The sequence below is a fragment of the Leptodactylus fuscus genome, chromosome 2 (genome assembly GCF_031893055.1).
Source record: "Leptodactylus fuscus isolate aLepFus1 chromosome 2, aLepFus1.hap2, whole genome shotgun sequence".
Lineage (NCBI taxonomy): Eukaryota > Metazoa > Chordata > Amphibia > Anura > Leptodactylidae > Leptodactylus > Leptodactylus fuscus.
In genome coordinates, this window is record NC_134266.1 from 162,201,490 (window position 1) to 162,223,888 (window position 22,399).

Sequence of the window (22,399 nt, forward strand, 5' to 3'; positions counted from 1 at the left end):
CGCTCTAGCATTCTTCCAGTGGGTCGTTGTCTAGGGACAGGGTTGTTCATAGCTGGAGGCCGATGGGCTGGGGCAGGGGTAGAGGGGGAATTGTAATCCTGAGGCCGGACACGAAAGGTGGGTGGCTGGCTGAAGGGTGTCTGGCGGACTGTGGTAGTTTTCCGCTCCTCTGCAAACAACCTCTTCCACTGCGGCTTGATGGTCAGGCCCTCATCTGCAAGAGAAGCAGCTTGCTCAACTGTGGCTGGGTTCCGTTCCAGCACCCACTCACGGATCTCAGCGGGGCACTGGGAAAAGAACTGTTCCTTAAGTATGACTTGGAGGATCTTATCGACTGTGACAGCCTCCTCTCCTTCTAGCCAGCGCTTGCATGCTTGCTTCAACTTGTGGGCGAACATGTGGAAGGAGCTTCCCCCATTGTAAGACAAAGAGCGGAACTGAACTCGGTAGGTCTCTGGAGTGACTGCATAATACTTCTGCACCGCTCTTTTAATGGCCTCATAGTCCCGCTGATCACTAGGGTCCATGGCTCTGAGAGCTTCCGCAGCCCCATCTCGTAGGTGCCCCACCAGATACCGGACCCAATCCTTCTCTGGGACTTCCATCAGGTGGCACTGGTGTTCGAAGTCCTGAAAATATCCATCAACATCCCCAGCCGCTTCATCAAAGGTCTTGAAGTGTTTATGGGAGACATATGGTGGTTCTCTCACTGTTGGGCTGGGGGTCGGCGTTTGATTATAATTCCTCGTAGTTATCTCAGCCATTCGCCTTTCATGCGCCATTCTTTCCTTTTCATGCGCCATTCTCTGTTCCTCCTTCTCCGTTTCCTGAGCCCTCTGTAATGCTCTACTCCTTTGCTCTGCAGTTGCTCCTAGCCCCAGCACTGCCAATTCCTCCTCATACAAAACAACCCATCTGCTCTTTTGGGTCTGTACCTGCCACTCCCGTATCTCTCCAGTCTCCTGGGGGCAGCCCTCCTCATGGTCGCTTTGCAGGGTCATCTCCTCCAGTGCCTCGATCAGTTGATCTTTCGTTCTTCCCTGGTAACTCAGGTTTAGTTCCCGGGCCCTTACTTGTAGACTTGCCATAGTCCAGTTCCTGTATTCTGAGGTTGTGGCTCCATTAATCGCTGAGCTGCTGTAGTCCATCTCGCTGTCCGCTGTTGATCCCACCGCTGCCACCAGTTGTCACGGAGCAAAGGTATACGTCTTCCTCCGGATGGTCTTTTGAATCAACACGGACGCAAGAGGTCGGGAGACAACAGCAATTTATTGTAATCCACAAAGTTAGTAGCCGGTGGCGGTCACATCAACCGTAATAACAATAAGTCCACAGAAGTCACAATCCAATGATAACTTTGGTTCCTTGGTCCTGTAACTAAGTCCTGGCTCTCTGCAGAGCTGTGCACAGGCCGGCTAACACATACTAACTGCAGCTACATCTATATACTAAACTGTTACTTCCTATATCTGTGGGTGGGAAGGGCTGAGTCACAGATCCTTCCCCCCTCACCTATACCAAGGAGAGCAGACTCCCTGTCTACTATGGACAATGCACCGTCCAACATCTTCTTGGAGACACTGATCAGATTATCTCCACCCATTGTCCTCACTGGTCCTCACTAGTTAGAGGTATTTGCATACAATGTGCTAACACACTAGACCCTAATCAGCCAACTACACACTGATGTTTACAACAGGTTAGAGAATACATTCCACATGAAATATATATTACACATTGCCTATTGCCGACTCTAACCATCCCGTGACAGGAATCCCCATATGAAGACTTATATACAGTAGTCTTAGTACAGATTGCCCAGCAAGACCCTTCACATATTTCATCTTTTCAGAAAAACCCTTTTAAAAATATATTGCAATTGTTTTATTGATTTAAACTATGTTTCTTAAAAACGTAATTACCTTTTAAATGCAGGAGATAATGTCTACTATGTATCCATAAAACACTAACAAGCATGGCTGATATAAACTAGTGTATATCTGTAGGCTTGCAGAATAAAAATAGACATTAATATTAGAAGGAGAGATGTTGAAAGAGTGGAATTAAGTGCAGTGTGAAAACACAGATCTTTCCATCCTTCCCGTTCCTCTTGGATGGATGTTACTTAATATGTTTGTCACAAGATGGTTAGCATTTCCAGACAATTGTTTTGTGATATTATGTCACTAAGCAATATCCTATACATGTCTATGTGCGGCTACCCATTGTTTGTTTAGTGAATTTCCACCTTTGAAGATTTTTGTTAGCAATGCAATAGTATATTGAATTGATTTTATGAGAAATTGGATTTGTTAAATTACACCCATGGGCTGAATTTATTAAGGCTGGTATTTTTTATGTCACTCAGTGGGAAGAACAGTAGGTGAGATATATGCCAAATGTATTAAACACCATAAGCCTCTTAGTAATTTTGTATTCTAACCTCTCAGGCAGGCTGAAATTATATTCCTACTATGAGTACAAGTGATTTTTTTTTATTCATTCATTATTTACCTATTCCCCCAATATATATTTCAGCCAATATTACCTTACTTAGGTATTCCTCTCTATATGAATAATTCTCTTCTGCCAGGTTATGTGACCTGATAAAATGTATAGGAGTTAAAGCACAGATCCCTGACTCCATGATGGTCTGTGCTACAAAGGCTCTCCTTAGGGAAGACGGAAACGTCTTGCAGCAAAGATTTGACATAAGTTTCGATTCTACTATTAAAATGTCACTTTTTGCATCAAAATCTGGGTTAAGACATTAGAGTCTTATGTATGTAATGCATCACACCTATTTACAGATCAGCAATGCTTGTGGTTTGAGCAGTAACAGGATATCATATTATCATATCACATCAGTAGCAGGATATCATGATGAGACAATCTTCCGTATAAACAATGTTATGCCCATCACCATAGTTGTATATATCACCAAAGACCAACAATTTCCAAGTAGCTGTTTTGTGTTGTCTGTAGGTCTGGAGAAATTAGCTATACTTTAGTAGATTTAAATGGTATACAAGAGGTTTTATTTTCTTCTGGGACATTGCAGGTAGTGATTACAAGATCCAAATAGATAGAACAAGAAAACATATTGTTTATACTTACATTATAGAGAAGTAAATTCAATGTACTGATGAATGTACCATTCCCATCTCTTACAGAAATAGCAGCTGAAGATCTACATTGATAAATGTGAAATTATACTCTGTTAAAATGAAATTCTTTAGGACACACATTCATTTTACTATTTAGCCCTCTGTTTATAGATTAAGTAGACTTTTTTCTTTGATACAGTTAATTTTATGTCAATACAACATAACCACTTCTATGTATAACTAAAGCATATTAAAAGATGCAATAAAAATGTCACTGTAAAAAATGTCCTGGACGTCACTACTGGTAGGCTTAAATTAACATGTCAACACACACAATGAGATTTGATGACTGTGAGTCATGCGCTATGATTTCAAATGGTAATGTGGCTGAAAATGTATTAAATTAGTGATTGGACAATGAGATATTTTTGCAATTATGCCTGGTGATATATTGAAAGATTATGAGACAAAGGACCTTTGCATATTGAAAATAATTCTACAAACTGATTAGCACATTTCTAGAAGCCGCAGGTAATTTTTTAACAAAGTCTATTAGATGCTTAACAGGAGAGACTTGTTAATACATTAATAATAGCTGATCCTAAATTGTTGGTTGTTAACGGATTTGTCACCTTGAGTGACAGTATAAGATGATAAGCTACTACAAAAAAAGTTAAAAGGCTTTTGACAAACATAAAACAATTTTCATTATTACTTTTTAGCTTAGTTATCATTGCTTGTATTCATAAACCTAAAGCCTACAATTGCACTACTGCTAGTTCCAATTGGTTTGGTTTCTCTTACTGGTATCACAGGGGCATTGTATGGATAGAAACCATTTAAAGTTAATAACTGTACATGTATGTCATGTTCATAAATATATTATATTTGTATATCTGTGAGTTACAGCCTTTTTATGATCCAGAGCTGCATTCACAAATCCGCAGACTTCAGAACTGAAATCTTCCAGTATTCATTGTCAGTTCCTTGTTTGCATAGAGCTTGTTCCTTAAATAGCTTATACGTTTCAATAAAAGAGCATTATTTCTAATGAAGACCATCAGAATAGTGACTGCACCTCCGGACATAAGAATGGCTGCATCTAATGATCAGAGTATATACAAAGTCATTCAACTCTTTTCATAAATTCTATTTATACAAACTGTAATACAATACGCAACAATTGAATGACATTTTTCATAACTTGGTTATAGCCACTATAGTTAATTGCACTGCTTTCACACAGCTGGACATAGTAAGCAGGAGACAGAACTGTACAGGATATCTAATGGAATGTAGGTTATAAGTAGTGGTTGCAATAGCATGATTGGTGTCATGATGTAATGGATCTCAATAATGCCTATAAAATGTAAACATGCAAGTATAGCATGTACCTGATAATAGGGGCAGATAAAAATTAGATAGATAGATAGATAGATAGATAGATAGATAGATAGATACTCTAGTAGTCCTTAGAGTGAGATTTTAAGGTGGGGTTCGTACCAAAGCTATTCGACCTGAAACAAATATTGTACCTGAGCCACGCAAACCCAAAACAAAATGAATCCTGAGAGGTACACCCATGTCTATTTATAACCTGATGCTTCTCAACAATAGCGCAAATCTAGTAATAGCAAAAATCTAACAACGTGACAAGGTGCTGCACGGTTTCTAATCAATATTTGTCAAGAAGGAACTGATTTATAATGATACATTAGGAGACAAATATTACTAATAATGAAGTTTTTTTGTTTGTTGCATTAACAATTAAAGGGGTTTTGCAGGGTTAGAAAACATGGCTGATTTTTGTTGACATAATATCCGTTGGTCATATGACCATATTGCATTTCAGTCTCATTCATTTTAATGGAACTGAGCTGTAGCATTGCCATGTGACCAAGGAATGTGAGAAGAAGAAATCAATCATGTTTTCTAATCCTGCACAACCCATTTTATCCAGTATGTTCTTCTAAATACATAATTTTTTAAAAAATAACCAATTTTTAATTTTCAAATTAAAGTACACGCCAGAACATTTTATGAGTATTGTCATAAGCTGTTATATATTTAAAATATGTACTTACGAAGCAAGCTGGGTGTTGTTGACCAAATACTCCAATGGATAACTGCAGCTAAACTTGTACAAAAGTCCAGGCAAATAGCTAATAATTGTTGGAGGGTCTGGTGTGTCTATATATCCTGAAATATTTCCTATTTGTACCATTGAAGCATCCCCATAAGCATTCACTCCAGGTACAGTTGACACCTATAAATGAGTTACCACAAAGCAAATTAAAAAAAAAAAAATAGTTTGCAAGGCTTAACAATATGCTAAACAGCAACAAAACAAAATTGGCAATCTACTATTGCTTTATTTTCGACTTACACCATAGTCATGCAAAAGATGTATTAGTATTAGTACGACTAAGAATGAGACTCGGGGAAGGGATTGATCATCCTCCATATTACACCATGGGTTTGTGACTTTTTAAATACCATTTGGTGCTTTTAAGTGTGCCTAACTAATTCCAAAAGAAAGAGTGCTGATGATCTTCTGAAACTGGAGACCGCAGGAAAATTTACTAGGATACTCCTTTTTTAGCATACTGAAAAAGAAGCGCCCGTCACAATCTCCCATTGAAATCCACCTCAAAATCAGACATTCTTTCCTGTGTACCTAACCTAACTAATGACTTAGAGGGGTTTTCCAGGAAAAAAATATGTTTTTAAAAAAGGTCTGTTAGTGCTATTAATGGGTTAATAAGTACACCCATATACCTCTAGCAGTGTTTTGAGTGATTTTGGGAGCTCCTAGCATCTTCTGCATTTGTTTACGTGGTGTAGATTCCTGCTGGCTTACCAAATGCAATGTATCATAGTAGTTATGAGCTCTCACACTATCTGCTTCTCAGTCCTCCCCCTCCCACTCTAACACCCTCTCCCTAGCTATCCCACACACTACTAGCCTTTCCCAACTAACTCAGCCCACCCCCCGACCTCATTATACTTACCTGTTTTCTTCATGTCCAGACTTCTTTCTACAGGGAACAGCTCCTTCAGGCTCCCACTCTTGTGCAATAGAGATGGAGTGTTGGCTACAGCACAAAGCAGGGACTTTGGCTCTTTTGTGCATGTGTGGGCAGACACCACAGAAGGAGATACTGTTCCTCGCAGGAGGAAATCTGGAAGGAAGAGAGGTAAGTATGATGAGGTAGAGAGGCGAAGTAGTAGTGACATTCTGTTTTTGTAAACTGGGAAGCGGATCGTCACCAGATAACCAGAAAATGTGACAGCCCCAGGGATATGGGTAACTACACATTTTTGCTAAATTATGTAATTTAGAAAGTAGGCAGGGGGAGGGTGTTTAGATTAGTGCAGGAATTTTTATTTATTATGGACAACTTCTTTAAAGAGGACCTTTCACCACTTTTGGGCACATGCAGTGTTATATACTGCTGGAAAGCTGACAGTGCGCTGAATTCAGCGCACTGTCGGCTTTCCCGATCTGTGCCCAGTGTAAAGAGCTTACGGTGCCGGTACCGTAGTGCTCTATGGTCAGAAGGGCGTTTCTGAACATTAGCCAGAGACGTCCTTCTGCCTCGCGGCGCCTATCGCGCTGTGCTGTGGAGCGGGGAAGAACTCCCCCCTCCCTCTCCTGATAATGCTCGTCTATGGACGAGCTGTGTGAGCAGAAGGAGGGGGCGTTCCTCCCCGCTCCACAGCACAGCGCGATAGGCGCCGCGAGGCAGAAGGACGTCTCTGGCTAATGGTCAGAAACGCCCTTCTGACCATAGAGCACTACGGTACCGGCACCGTAAGCTCTTTACACCGGGCACAGATCGGGAAAGCCGACAGTGCGCTGAATTCAGCGCACTGTTGGCTTTCTGGCAGTATATAACACTGCATGTGCCCAAAAGTGGTGAAAGGTCCTCTTTAAGGAAGGAATTTTTGCATAAATAAAATTCTCTTTAACGAATCAGCTTCTCTAAGTAATGTGATCTGCCATTGGTTTGGATTGTACAACAGAAATTGTAGTCTTACTGTAGTGCTTCTAGATTATGTAAATATAATACATGTGTGAAAATGTGTTTCCATACATGCAGAGAGTGGAACCTTTTTTATCCATGAACCTGTCAGATGGGTAGAAGACATCATATCCAAAGCCAATTATACCACGTTTAGACAGTCCTTGAACAATACATTTTCTTGCAACCTATACAGCACCCACCAGGGCATTACCAATTTTGGTAAACACTGTAAATAAGTATACACATTATGCGAAGGTGACAGGAAGGGTGCTGAAATCTTGCTATATCTCCCCCAGGTTTTTAACTTATGTGTGGTCCAGGATAGATCTGAAATAGGCCTCAGCTCGAGGTGTGAGTCTTTGGGTCATTACTGGGCCAGAAAAAGGCTGCAGATTCTGGACTCCAATGCAGGTCCATGGAGTGAAAGGAGATGTGTGGTTCTGTCCTGTAACCCTGATTTTGGTGAGACTATATTGCGCTTGTTTTATTCGTGTGGTTGGTAATAAGCCACAGGTATGGTTACGTTAACATTACCGTTTAGGCAAACGCTCAAACAAGCAGGTTTTCATTTTGTTTTTGCTTGAAGTTAAGGCGGTATTTTGTTTTGCTCATTTTGTGCCTGAAGTCAAGGTTTATTTATTTTCCTGTTTTTTTTTTTTTTTTTCTAAATATTTTGTCTCTGTCTTGACTGTTTGGGGCTACACCACTGCTTCTACTTAGCTACATTCCCACAACATCTAACAGGGGTTGGAACTCGAACAACAGATAACCATATTTTAGGATCTTCAATTATTGTGACATAGTGGCTTAGCTGTCATTTTTTAAATATAACACTCCTGTCTCATGTCCAAAACAACCATGGTTTTTATCTAATTCCTGTGTTGTTTAAGCACCCAAACCTAAGAATTTTCCAAAATGTTTCAGAATGTAATGCTCGCAGTAGTCTGAATCCTCATGAGAGCACATCTATTACCTACATTGTGGTACATCCTTGGAGATATTGCATACTTCAGCACTGATTCAGTCACTATAATAATGTAGGCACAGCAAGAACATTTACATGGAATTGTAGATTCATTTTAAAGCACCACATTAATCTTGCCAGTCACACATCAGTAGAAATAAAATATCAGTTCTCATAAATGAGTTACCTATATAGCTGCACGCCACAGCTGACTCAGTTGTAATGACAGCTTCTCTGTATGAGCACTGGAGAACTGGCAAAAATGACCTATAACTGAGATCTTACATAAGAACAGACAGTGCCTGAAATCTATGGATGTATAAGTGTATCCTGGGGATCTTGATATTAGGAGATCATGGGGTTTAGAAATTCAAAGCTCCAGAGCCACGCTGTGTCCATCTTGTTCATGCTGTATAGCGCGGTATTATAAATAATTTGTTATTTGTAACTCTCATGTAAACACATATATCTATTTGCTAACATGTATCTATCTTGTTTAATAATGATAAAGAAGGGTCAGGGTGCCCAATTAAGCAAATTGTAATTTACATTTACTTACCCTTTCCCTTCTTTTCAGTCCTTTGCCTCTTTTTTAATAACAAAAGACCCACGAAAAATAAAAAGAAATCCTAAAAAATAAAACAAATATTTTTTAAATCCAAATGTCTTTCTCTTGATCACAACTCATTTTTTTTAATCCCACTTCAAAGTTTATAGTTTAATTCATCACAACTTTAGTTCTATAATTTCCACTTCAAGGGAATTGCAAGTTATTAAAACTTTGGTTGTATAATTTCTTCTAATGCAGAAGAAAAATAATTTGTCATAAATTCTTAGCTGATATGATGCCAAGGTTTCTTGATTGCAACTGACTGCATTGTGGATAATATAATATATAATATAATATGATAATATATAATAAAGAGCTTCTAAAGCCAATCAAATAAAATGAGAGAAATATTAATATGAGGTTTACATTTATAGAAGTCAATTGTAATGGCAGCGATCGAAAGTAAATCAAAAGTTGTGAAATAAAAAACTGTTGGATCAAGAAGAACAATCATATGGACTTATAAACATTTGTTTTTATTTTTATATTTAGAATGTTTTCATTATCTGTAGACTATAAAGAATACACAAATTTTGTTCTATTTTCATACATATTATGGTTATAGATATTGTGAGAATTCTCAAAATGTACAACTAGCTAAATGGTTGTAATTATAAAAATTATGTGACTATGGTTCATAAATGATGATCAATAATCATGGTCAAATAATACAATAGGTACTTAAAAACAAAGTAAATACATTTGGCAGATTAATTGTATCAGAAAAAATGTATATAGTTGTATGAGGCAGCCAGAAAAAAAATATACAGCGTTTACATAAACAGGGAGAATGGAGAGATATAGGTGTCGTACAGGGCAGCTTTAACCATACGGCAAACAGTACATCCACAACAGGTCCTACTGTTGTGGGGGCCCTCTGCCGTCCTGGATTGAGTGGCACAATCACACATTTTTGATACAGTCCAGCTGTTCTGGGCAGAAGGCAATGAGTTCAACTCTATCTGCCTCTTTAGGAGGTAGATAAAATAGTATACAGATGTGGAGCACAGAGCTATTATGTAGGGGTCACTTAGGAAACTCCTTAACAGGACCCACTATTAAAGTATTAAAATGGCCCTGGTATCATGCTATGTCCTGATAAAAGTATATATGTGTATTCAGTGCCAGAATAACTTTAAATTGGGTCAATATTATATTAAAGAGGTTGTCCCATCTTAAGGATCCTATCTATACTAGTAGCTTATGTAAATTGAAGACTCTTGGTAAATATATTGCTTTAGAAATGCTGCTTTGTTTGCCTGCTATGTGAACTTATTCCTCCCATTGTTTACACAGCATTGCTACCACTGATCTATAGGACAAATGACATCACTCACTCACTACTCTTACTGACAGGACATTTCAATTAAATGCAGTTTGCTCTTAAAACCCTGTCTATTATCTTTCTATGTAAACACTCAGATAACACTGAGTCCTTCTCTAGAAGCATCTGCATATTATTATCTGATCTGCATAAATGTGAGGCCCATTCAGCAAGGGTGAGGGGGGAGAAGTAGAGGAAGTGAGAAGAGGAGGCTGCATACAGACTGCTGAAACACTGAGATGGGAAAACCCCTTTAATACTATGCACATATAAATTATGTAATATGAAAAGAAATATTGTATACTATGGCAAGATTTATCATATATAAAAAGTGAAAAAATGTGTTATACAGCATTCAGAGAAACAGTGTTTTACAGTATGCAGATGAATACTGTGTACAAGGTCCAAAAAAGATAGTACTATATGCCATCCAGATATTGTTTTGACCAATTGTTTCCTAATAAAGTGCAAACATTCACTTTAGTATTATACAGCTGTCAAATTATGTGAGGGCCATCTACTTCCAAAAACTCTCTGCCCACATTCCAGACTTCACCTCTGTAGATGAGAAGAGGAAACTCTACATCCTACTGATAGAAGAGGAGTTCAATGTGGATACTGCTGCCCAAAACGTGTCCACCTGCCACCACTTGAGGGGAAAATGAAACCCCCATTGACTAATATACCCCTTCATTGCCCCCCCCCCCCCAAATTACCCAAAAACCCACCCACCCATATACACCCTGTTACAGTTGTCATTTATCTTACCCCAGGACCGACCAGGTAGACCGTATAATCAGACATTACAGACAGATACACAAGTTATACTTCTGTGTGTCCAGACAGAGCTCTGCAAAGTTTCGCCCAGAATCGGTTTATTTTATAGTGGTCACAATACAGAAACATCCAATCAGATTATGGGAAATAACATGACATCCTAAAATGGTAATTTAGCCAAAAATCCATTTTTAATATTACGCAAAAAGGAAATTTGGGGGCTTTCCACTAAGTCTGGTTTCTATCATTGCTCCCACACTCCCTCTTCCTTATCTCTTTTACATCCAATTGTACTGAAAATGATAAACGTTGACAGCTCTTTCCTGATTTCCATGTAAACTAAAAGTACAAACAAAAACTGAACATCTGGTATCTAGTTGCTTCATAATCTGGCTTACTAACAAGTACAAAGGTTCAGATGTGGGTTAGAAATGGATACTACAGACAAAATGGCTGCCTGAACATGAGACAGGCATAAAATCATATCATAGGAAATACATAACCCAGAACCACTCTAACAACCCCAACTCAATGACCCCACCACCCTCTCCACCAACCCAACCATCCCCATACCCACCACTCCATCTGCTTTGGCAATGCCAAATGTATGTCTGAATGTGGTAATAAAGCCTTTTTGATTTGATTAATGCCATATAGTGTCCAGAATAACTAGCGTCATATAGTGGTCATATAAATAGTTTCAAACTGTTATCAAATAAATTCTGCATTCAGGGCCCTTATTAGTACACCCAGATAAATTAGCGAGGCATCAATACAAATGGGAACTAAACATTTATTTAAGGTTACCTTTGTAAAATATTGTTATTACCTACTGCTAGTACCTAGCCAATGTAGTTTTCACTGCCAGTTTATCGCTAAGTATTAGAGATGAGCGAACAGTAAAATGTCCGAGGTTCGATATTCGTTTCGAGTATACCCTCAATATTCGACTACTCGAATCGAATATCGAACCCTATTATAGTCTATGGGGGGAAAATGCTCGTTTCAGGGGTAGGCAACGTTCGATCAAATTATACTTACCAAGTCCACGAGTGAGGGTCGGGCTGGATCCTCTGTGCAGTCTTCTTCTTGCAGCGTCCCCGTGGTGTCTTCCGACTCTGAATTCACTCTGCCAGGCATCGAGCCTGGGCAGAGCCAACTGCGCATGCCCGCACTAGAAGCGGACATGCGCAGTCGGCTCTGCCCAGGCCCGATGCCTGGCAGAGTGAATGAAGAGCCAGAAGACGCCGTGGGGGAGCTGCACGGAGAAGACTTCTAAAGGTAGGAGAAGAACCAGCATTGATTGGCCGACTGTATAGCATTCGGCCAATCAATGCTGGTTCTGCATCGAACTTTTACATTCGAACAGCCAGTGGTACTCGATCGAGTACAAGTATTTCGAATACCGTAGTATTCGATCGAATACCTACTCGATCGAGTACTACTCGCTCATCTCTACTAAGTATACCATTTTCCTCCCACTAGATACATACTAATGGATAGAATAGTATAGATAGAATAGATCTGATAGATAGATATAGGTAGAATAGATCTGTCCCTGATATATCCATTGTAGTCTCAGGCCTTACTATAACTCCTAGGTAGCAGGCCCGCTGCCTCAGGGTCATGTTTGATGCTGACCTTTCCTTCACCCCTCATATTGAATCACTCGCACGTTCATGCCACCTCCACCTCAAAAACATCTCCAGAATACGCCCTTTCCTTACCAGAGATACACTAAAGACACTTATTGTCTCTCTGATTCATTCTCGTCTTGACTACTGTAACTCCTTACTTATCAGTCTTCCCCTCACTAAACTCTCCCCTCTACAATCTATTCTGAATGCAGCGGCCAGGCTAGACGCTACAGCGATGCCTCGGGTCTGTGCCAGTCATTACATGGCTGCCTATTCATCATAGAATAAAATATAAAGTTATCACCCTCATCCACAAGGCTCTCCATAATGCTGCACCTCCCTACATTTCCTCCCTCATCTCTGTCTACCGCCCAACCCGTGTTCTCCGTTCACTCAATGACCTAACACTTACATCCTCTATTATCAGAACTTCCCATGCTCGTATACAAAACTTCTCCCGAGCTGCACCACTTCTCTGGAATGCTCTACCCCGGACAATCAGATTAACTCCCAATTTCTACAGTTTCAAACGCAAACTAAAGACGCATCTTTTCAGACAAGCCTATCACAATGTCTAACGTAAACTCTTAACCCTCTTCTGTCCCCGCTCCCACATTTCCCCACATGATATGATGTCATCTCATGCTAACTTTATAGGTCCAAGCTCCATCCACATGTTAAAGGACACGACTGTCGACGGCTCATAAAGTCTTATGTTTATGTAATGACAGTCACCTCTATTACAAAAGTGTCTGACCTCTGCATAAGCAATGCCGCCCCTGCTACCTCTTGTGTCACTCCCTCTACCTCATAGATTGTAAGCTCTTGCGAGCAGGTCTTTGTAATGTATCTTTCTGTCTGTATTTGAACCCTACAAATTGTACAGCGCTGCGGAATATGTTGGCGCTATATAAATAAAATTTATTATTATATATTATGCAGACATGGAAACATTCAACTGAAATGCCAAAATAGTTTGCCAAAAATTGTAAAATTTTTGGCACTACCATAGCCAGTGTTCCAAATGTCTTAGTGTCCTTATGCAATGAACTATTAGAATTATGTTTAATACCTCAGTCATATACTAATTCTGGAGTATAATGAGCAAAATAAATAATAAACAATTGTTGATGTATGAAGTGACGGAGTATGTGTGGTTTTGAAAATAGATTTTAAAAACCAATATCTAATCTACTAATGCTATTAAAATCCGGCAGTCTTCTTTTCTATTTTTTAAAATGTTCTGCTTTTGGTATATCCTCCTCAGCATAACACAAATCTTTGCCATTGCCCTTTTTTGGAAGTAGCAGTGCTGGCCGTGCGCTCAGCTCAGCTGCATCCCCGGAGTAGTCGAGCTGAGCGCACGGCCAGCTCTGCTTCATCTACGATGTAGCAGTGCTGGCCGTGCGCTGAGCCCGGCTGCATCTTCAGAGTATCCATATGAATCATGTAAACAGTCAACAGATAAATAAGGACATAGAGTGCGCTTTAAAATGAAATATTTTGACTTTTGTTTGCAAGTTTAGGGTAGGTATAATAAAGAAGTAAAAAAGCTTAGCTTACCACTAGGTGATTTGCACAAGATTCCAAGGTGCTCAGGTTGATTGTAAAAATAACCACTGCAGGAAAAGTATTGTTGTTTATGAAGCCTCTGCAATGAGCATCTCCATGTTTTCCATTAAGTGATAAGTCTGATTCCGAATAACCAGAAAAGAGAACTGTACAAAAGTTTATCTTCATCGTAATTGTCTGTACGCCACAGTAGACACTGATATCTCTTTCCGCTGAGAACCACAAAAAAGAAAAAGAAAGAGCGAATAATGTACTGAAAACTTAGAAATTGATAAACATCATTTTCTGGCCTTATAAACACAAACTACATTCCTTTATGCAATTGTAACACAGAAAAAAATTAGAAGGCAAACAGTATATAACAAACAAATTGTATATGCAACCACTTATGCATGGAATATAAGGTCTGGGATGGCAGAGGAAGCATTAGAAATTATTTGTTTATCAAATGAGTATTGATATATGCAAATAATTAAATAAATTTGGATGTGCTATAATTTAACATTATTCATATTCATACTAGAGGAACTTAAGATAGGTCATCAGTATCTAATCAATCGGATTCAATATATGGGATCCCCACTGATCAGCTGTTTGAAAAGACCTCAGCATTTCGATGAATGTTGTAGCCTCTTTACTGAATACAAAGCACAGCACTGTACACTGCATATCTGCTGTGCTTGGTATTGCTGCTCGGGTCTATTCACTTGGGAATGGGACTGAACTATAATTCTACATTCAGATGATGGAGGTGCAAAAGGTCCGTGAAAACTTCTATTTTTTTACTGCCTTGCATCCCACTAAGTCAAATTTTTCATACTCAAAAGAATGTCAGCCACATTAGGGAGCTTTTCTTAAGCGAATGTCAGCGGGCAGATGAACAAAGTCATACTCCATCTTAAGATATGTAAAAGGTAAGAAATATCACAGCTTCAGATTTATTCTATTTAATATTTGACTTAAAGGGGATGTCAAGGATATTTTTTTTAATTAGGCTGAGGGAGGTAAAAAAAAAAAAAAAAACAATACAAAAAAAACCATCACCTGTTCCTAATGCTGGGGTACTTCCCAGGCTTGCTGCTTTGTTATTTTCTAAAGGCGAAAGTCCCCGTCACACTGTTGAGGCTAATCGCTACCTCAGCGAAGGGAACAAGATGTCACTACCTGTGATGTCCCTGGATCCTTTCCTCAGGTCGCTGATCATTCTCAGTGGTCACGTGACAGCTAAGGTCAGTCAGTGGCCTAATAAAAGTGATATGGGACATTGCAACTGGCGAGGACTTCTACCACCAGAAAACATCAGAGCAGCCCGACCGGACAGTGCTGCTAGGCAATGGAGCATCACTGCCATGTAAGATTTTTTGTTTGTTTGTTTTGATTTTCACGTCCTCCAGCCTAGTTTTTTTTTTTTTTTTAAGTTTTCTCCTAGACAGCATCTTTAATTAAAAAAAATAAAAATAATAATAATAATAATAGTAAAGTTATATAACCCAGAAAATTGACAGGCAGAACATCTGTACAGAGTAATAGTCAAATGGAATGTCCCCTTATAACAGACTATTAATATTATATCATACACTGTACACACAGCTGTTTCTTATATAGTACGCTTTCAATTTTGCACATGCTAAATTGGTGCGCTAGTATCCCAGCAACACTCTGCTGCACATAAACCATAAGGTACTACAGTACAACTATTCACATAGTTATATCAATTGTGAAATGAAGGGCCCTCAGAACAAAGGCTGTCTTGATGGAATTATATCCTGAGTTTCTCTTCTTTGATATACATTTCAATGAGCCAAATTACATAACCCCATTTACACAACTATAGAAAATATCTTCCCAGGACTTCAATTCCTCCAATGCAGCTCTACTGTAGAGTATAATAGTTTACAACAATGCACGTTGTGGCAGCCATTTTAGTTGATCCAAGACAAGTCTCAAATTGTTAATTTTTGCTTAAAAACCAAACAATTTGGGATATTCAGATCAAACTCGGCTGATGTCAAAACAGTTCGCCCATTTCTACTCTGGAGAAGTAGGGGCTAGAGAAAAAATTCCAGCTTTGTCGGAATCAGTGGAACAGCACCTAATGCAAAGAGATAAAGTTGGCGGAAGTGGCATAAGATCCCCTTAAAAAAAATACCACTGTCACAACACATCACAACACATGCTAGACTTAAATACACCCCCAAAAAGTAACTGTTCTCTGTTGTAAGCGGTGAAACAAATAGTAAAATCTGCATGTTAAAATTGAGAAAACAGATGTTGTAACTGACTGGCTGTCTGATTTTGTAGTTTCATTACTGTGAGTCCATGAATCCAGCTTTCCAGTATCTACAAGGGAATACTAACAAAACATGAGCTACCTACTATATATCTGACTTTAATAAGGGTAGTGTACACTGCTCAAAGAAATAAAGGGAACACTGAAATAACACATCCTAGATCTGAATGAATGAAATATTCTCATTGAATACTTTGTTCTGTACAAAGTTGAATGTGATGCCAACAAAATCACACAGAAATCATCACTGGAAATCATGTATTAACCAATGGAGGCCTGGATTTGGAGTCACTCCCAAAATTAAAGTGGAAAAACACACTACAGGCAGATCCAGCTTTGATGTAATGTCCTTAAAACATGACACAATGAGGCTCAGTAGTGTGTGTCGCCTCCACGTACCTGTATGACCTCCCTACAACACCTGGGCATGCAGGATTAGATACGTGCCACTGCACACAATACCACACACCGGAGGATTGGATACGTGCCAAGGATTAGCACAAGCCACAGGATTAGATATGCGCATTGTTAGGATTGGGTCCCGCAGGGTCCACTCTCAGCGCACAGCGCCACCTGCGGGTCAATCTAACCCTCGCCCTCGGCCTCATGTAGTTAGGTGTCTGGAGTGTAAGTCCAGATTTCGGCCCACTGAGCATGCTCAGGCCTATTGGAGTCGCTCACAGGATAAGTGCCACTTCTTGCCTACTGAGCATGAGCAGTGAGGTCATAGCCACCGCCCTGTTGGGCGGGGACTCCCCTTTAAAAAGTGTGAGCCGACGCCTGCCCGGCGCTCACACTTTGTATCAGAAAGACTGAAAACCTAATGACAGTAGTTGCAGGGAAAGGCTCCAGTGTCCAGGCAGGATTCCAGACTAGGCCTCGGTGTGGGGTTCCTCTGTTGTTATCTGGGTGCTGGGTAGTTAGGACTGGTAAATCCTGAATTTCTGTCAGCTCTACACCAAGGCTAGGAGCAGTAGAGACTGTTCCAGCCTGTAGAGTTGCAGCAGGTTGGTCTCAGGAGATAGCCTTACTGTACTGTCACACTTCAGTGTTAAACTCCTAGCTGTTGCAGGAACATTTGTGTTGCTGACCAGGGGTGGCGTTAACCCTTGGCAGCCTTGTTACTTCTGCAGTACAGGTGCACCTGGCCAGTGACTTTAACTGGCAGGTTTTGGTTGCACCCTGTTCACACTGGGAGCTGCACTGTCGCATCCGCTCAGTGAACTTAACTGGCGTTTGTGTGTTGCTCCTTGTGCACACTGTGCTGTACTGCCATATTGTTGCGCTCAGGCAGACGGCCGCCCATCATAGGGCCTGTGAACCTCGCTGCAGTGCCTTGCAGCCCAGAGGTTCTGTTGTTTAAAAATTATTATTTTATTTATATATACAGAACCGTAACACGCATCTACACACAATTCCACATGCCAAAGGATTAGATATGCGAGTCTTCACACAGTACCACACGCCAGAGGATTAGATACATGCGTCTTCACACAGTTCCACATGCTGCAGGATTAGATACACGTGTCTGCACACAGTTCTACATGCTGGAGGATTAGATACACATGTCTTTACACAATACCACGCAATGGAAGATTAGATACACGCCACTGCAAACACTACCACACGGCGGAGGTTTAGATGCACACTACTGCACACAATACCACACAGGGAGGGATAGATACACGTGTCTGCACACAGTACCACACGCCAGAGGATAAGATACGCATGTCAGCACACATTACCACATGCTGGATACACATGTCTGCACACAGTACCACACCCTGGAGGATTAGATACACAAGTCAGCACACAATACCATATGCAAGAGGATTAGATACGCACATCTGCACACAGTTCCACACGCCAGAGGATTAGATACGTGCGTCTATACACAGTTACACATCCCGCAGCATTAGATACACTTGTCTTTACACAATACCAGAGGATTAGATATGGGCGTCTGCACACAGTACCACAGGCTGGAGGATTAGATACACAAGTCAGCACACAGTACCATACACCGGAGGATTAAATACGCATGTCTGCACACAGTACCACAAGTCGGAGGATTAGATACACGCATATGCACACAGTACCAAGCACCAGAGGATTCACACAAATACACATGCCAGAGGATTGGATACGCGCCACTGCACACAATACCACTCACCAGAGGATTAGATATGCACTAATGCACACAATACCACACAGGGGAGGATTAGATACGCACCACTACACACAGTACCACACAACAGAGGATTAGATACATGTCACTGCACACAGTACCACACACTAGAGGATTAGATATGCACCACTCCACACAGTACCACATACCAATGAGATAGATATGTGCATCAGCACACAGCACCACACGCCGGAAGATTAGATACACGGCTCTGCACAGAGTACCACATATTAGAATTTTACTCCAGGTTTGCATAGCAATCCAGCCATTCTTCTTCACTACTTTCTGTCAGCCTTAAAGGGGCAGGGTGCTGTGGATGACACTATTACACAAGGTCACATATACACAGCTTTACTCCAGGTTTCCATAACAACCGATCGCAGGTTTTCCACTGATATCCGAAATGAGATACACATGATCACATGACGCTTATGGACACACACAAACAATATACAAAATACACCAGTGCAAAATTGGACAATTCTTATGGAGCCATTACACAAGCAAAAAATTAGATATACCCATGCGAAGCCGGGTCCTCCTACTAGTTAATTATATTTAGTTATATAGACAATAAATACTGGTCTATAGTTGCAGGTATTTCTTTTTATTTGTAATACCTTCCCTGGAGGTGACCACATTGGAGACACGTTTCCCTCCTGTACTTCTATATTGTTATCAGAGTAGGAGGTATACACGTTATGGCAGCTAAAATGAATGGGGGTCAATAGACAGAGAAATCTCATAGATCAGATCAGATGCACAGACTCATTCAGATGCATACAGAGCCTTATATATGTATATATTTTATAGTGCTGCTATCCAACCTTATCTAGGCTTCCAGCAGTGTAACAGGGCTGTCATTAACTATACCAGGCTCACATGAATATAAGAACATTTTCCTCATACAATGCCTGAATATACAGCAAATCTGACAAGTGGGTACAAAGAAATACCAGCATATAAGTGAAAACTGCAATATTTCGTTGATGGATGGTCACATAAAAAAATTAAAAAGAAAAACTACAAAAATGTGTAAAAATATGTGAATAATCAAAACCTGATTTAAATAAAATGTCCTTTTCTGATTATACATTGGATCAGCAGTACACACATAAGCTGTGAGAACATCCTCATAATGATGATCATTGTTATTATGAACTTTAAATAGGAAATAAAATAGGAATATACCTTGCATAGCTAAATAGGTGTGAGTTAAACATCAGTGAGTGGATATATAAAAACAACACTGAAAACATACCACTGAGAGGATATTAGTAGGTACAATGAAAGTCATATGTATCTTAAGGCATTTCACAATTAATTAATGGAATATGATCATTTATGACTTAGGCAGGGGGTCCCACATTGTAAAAACACAGTGTTTTGCGTACCTGCAAAGTGGATTGGATTCTAGGTAATCCCAACCACAGATTGCAGAAACAAAATCTGCAGTGGAAATGTTGCAATTTCAAAAACGCAAGCAGTGTTTTTACAAATCATAGTATGTCAGTTATACCTACGGAAATGCTGTCATATTCCATATAGGAATAATAGATGCAGAAAATCCATGGAGGAAAACTCTGCAGAATTGACTTTCTGTAAAAAAAAAATTAAAAAAAAAAAACATTGCAGAAAAAAAAGCCTTGTGTTTCTGCCGAGGTCAGTGTTTTACGGCTGCGGCTCGCTACATGGTACCTTAACCTTACTTTGCTACATTTAGAACAATAAGGAGACAATGAAATATAAATATTTATACAATGTATTTCAAAAGATAACAAATTCTCCCTGTACGACCTTCACTATTACAGTACTTCTATCCGAAAAAGGAAAATTTACTTGCCCTGGCGATAGATTTCTACTTTGTTATTTTCCATCCTGTGGATCAAACTGTGTACTTAACAGCCGCTGTAGGATTTGTCATTTTTAAACACAAATGAGTATTTAAGAACAATATTTTTGACAGATTTCTCCATAAATTGAAGTCAGAAGTATTTGAAAAGTTACTTAGAAATATAAAGAGCATTTTTTTCATTTTATTGTTAGAGAATGTTGAGTCGTACCTGTTCGATTTGTAGACAATATGCTTTTTTGATGACAATGAAATCCATGTTGTAAATTTACACTTGGCATTATCATTTATCTCCTATGTACTGGTGTAAACAAAGGGGTGGATTCACAGGTAAAACTTCAATGATCTCTTCCATCAGTACTGACAGAAGTACTTATCGGTTTTATCGTGGGGCCTGGGGTGTGAATGGTGAATATGCTCCAGTCTCTTCCGTGATGTGTGTTGGTTGCTCTCTTGCTTTGACATAGTGTGCACTGTGTACTATTTGGTGGTTTGGGGGCATTATACTGTTTGGAGGCTGTGCTTGGAGTATTATAATGGGACTATAGGTATTGTAATGTGGAAGGAATTATACTATGCAGGGGCTATAAGTAATGTACTATGTGTTAGCATTATATTGTGTAGGCGCCATTGAGGAGGAATTGTACTGTATAGGGATCACAACGGGGGCAATATATGATGTGAGGGCACCAAGGAAAATATTAAGTTCAAAAACAGTTCAAATGTTGCTCGGTGTACTCCAGGTACAGCACACTAAGCTTGAACACCCTAAGCCCCACCCACCATTTTATGATATCTTGAAATCTGCCAGCAATATACAAAGTTATATATGTTTAACCTCATATATTGCTGGCAGTGGATTGATTTGAATACATATGTAAATGGGAGTGGGTTTTATGGTGTTAAAGCTTATTGTGCTGGACCTCTTGAATATTTAGCATACTTCACCACTGAGACCCCTGCAGATCCCTTCAATGGAGTCATGTCTTTTCTCTTTGAATATAACGGGAAGTCAAACATAGACAGGTTATATATTGCTTTAGTAGCATAAGTTCTTCAAGGGACCAGAGTAAGGATAAGTTTACATGGCAGAAAGTGGCAGGAATTCCTCTTCATTTTCCAACACCATTTTCCCATTGCGATCTACCCAAAATGGGATGCTGATACAGGGCATCGGCATTTCATTGTGACTTTATGCTGCTGATTAGGCCCAGATGAATGGGTATAATCAGCAGGGAGTCTCAAAGCAGGAAATCTGCCACAAGATCGAACAGGACGCTTTTTTCAGCACCCTGCAATTTCTGCCTCCCATTGAAAACAATGGTTTAAAGGGGCTCTATCACTGGGAAAAGTCATGTTTAACTAATCACATCCTTGCCTAGCCTTTAGAAAGTCCATTTCACACCTACCTTTAGTATGTAGATTGCCTCACTGGTTTCTGAATAAGTCCGTTTTTATTCATATGCTAATTAGACTGGTGCACGATAGATCGTGCACACCTCTCCTGTTGTTTTCCATGGGAGACTGCTTCTGATGATGATGAAGACTCAGCTTCCTGTTTGCTTCACACACATAGAAGATAATAGGAGAGAGGAGGCTGCTGGGAACTTCCTGAGCTGGCTGGAAGCTCATTAGCATATCAATAAAAACGGACTTATTCAGACACCACTGAGGCAATCTACATACTAAAGGTAGGTGTGGAATAGACTTTCTAAAGCCTATGCAAGGATGTGTTTAGATAAATATGACTTTTCCCAGTGATAGAGCCCCTTTAAATTCAAGATGTTAGCAAACACTGTACACAACAGATGGTATCACGGGACATGAATGGGAATACATGAAAAACTGCTGTATTATTGGTTTCTTCAAGCTTGTAGAATGAGCAATAATAATGTTGCGGATGTAATAATACTGATTCCAATACAGTTAGAATTTTTTCTCTAGCCTCCACTGTTCCTGAGCAATCAGTTCAGCAAGTTCAGGCTAATGCTAATTAGGTTCTCTACTGTCAGACAAGTGGTGTCAGACAGGAGCAAGAAAGGTGATGTGA

At 39.8% G+C, this 22,399-nt stretch overlaps 1 protein-coding gene across 1 annotated transcript in view; it reads right to left on the bottom strand.

The window, feature by feature from the left end:
- Window positions 1-22,399, bottom strand: part of LOC142194099 (zona pellucida-like domain-containing protein 1) — a 51,323-nt gene that overhangs the window by 24,311 nt on the left and 4,613 nt on the right. The window contains exons 2-4 of the mRNA XM_075263124.1: window positions 14,011-14,231; window positions 5,192-5,373; window positions 3,118-3,190 (exon numbers count right to left, since the gene is read on the bottom strand). Coding sequence (XP_075119225.1) covers window positions 3,118-3,190; window positions 5,192-5,373; window positions 14,011-14,231 — 476 coding nt within the window. The remainder of the gene's footprint in view (window positions 1-3,117; window positions 3,191-5,191; window positions 5,374-14,010; window positions 14,232-22,399) is intronic.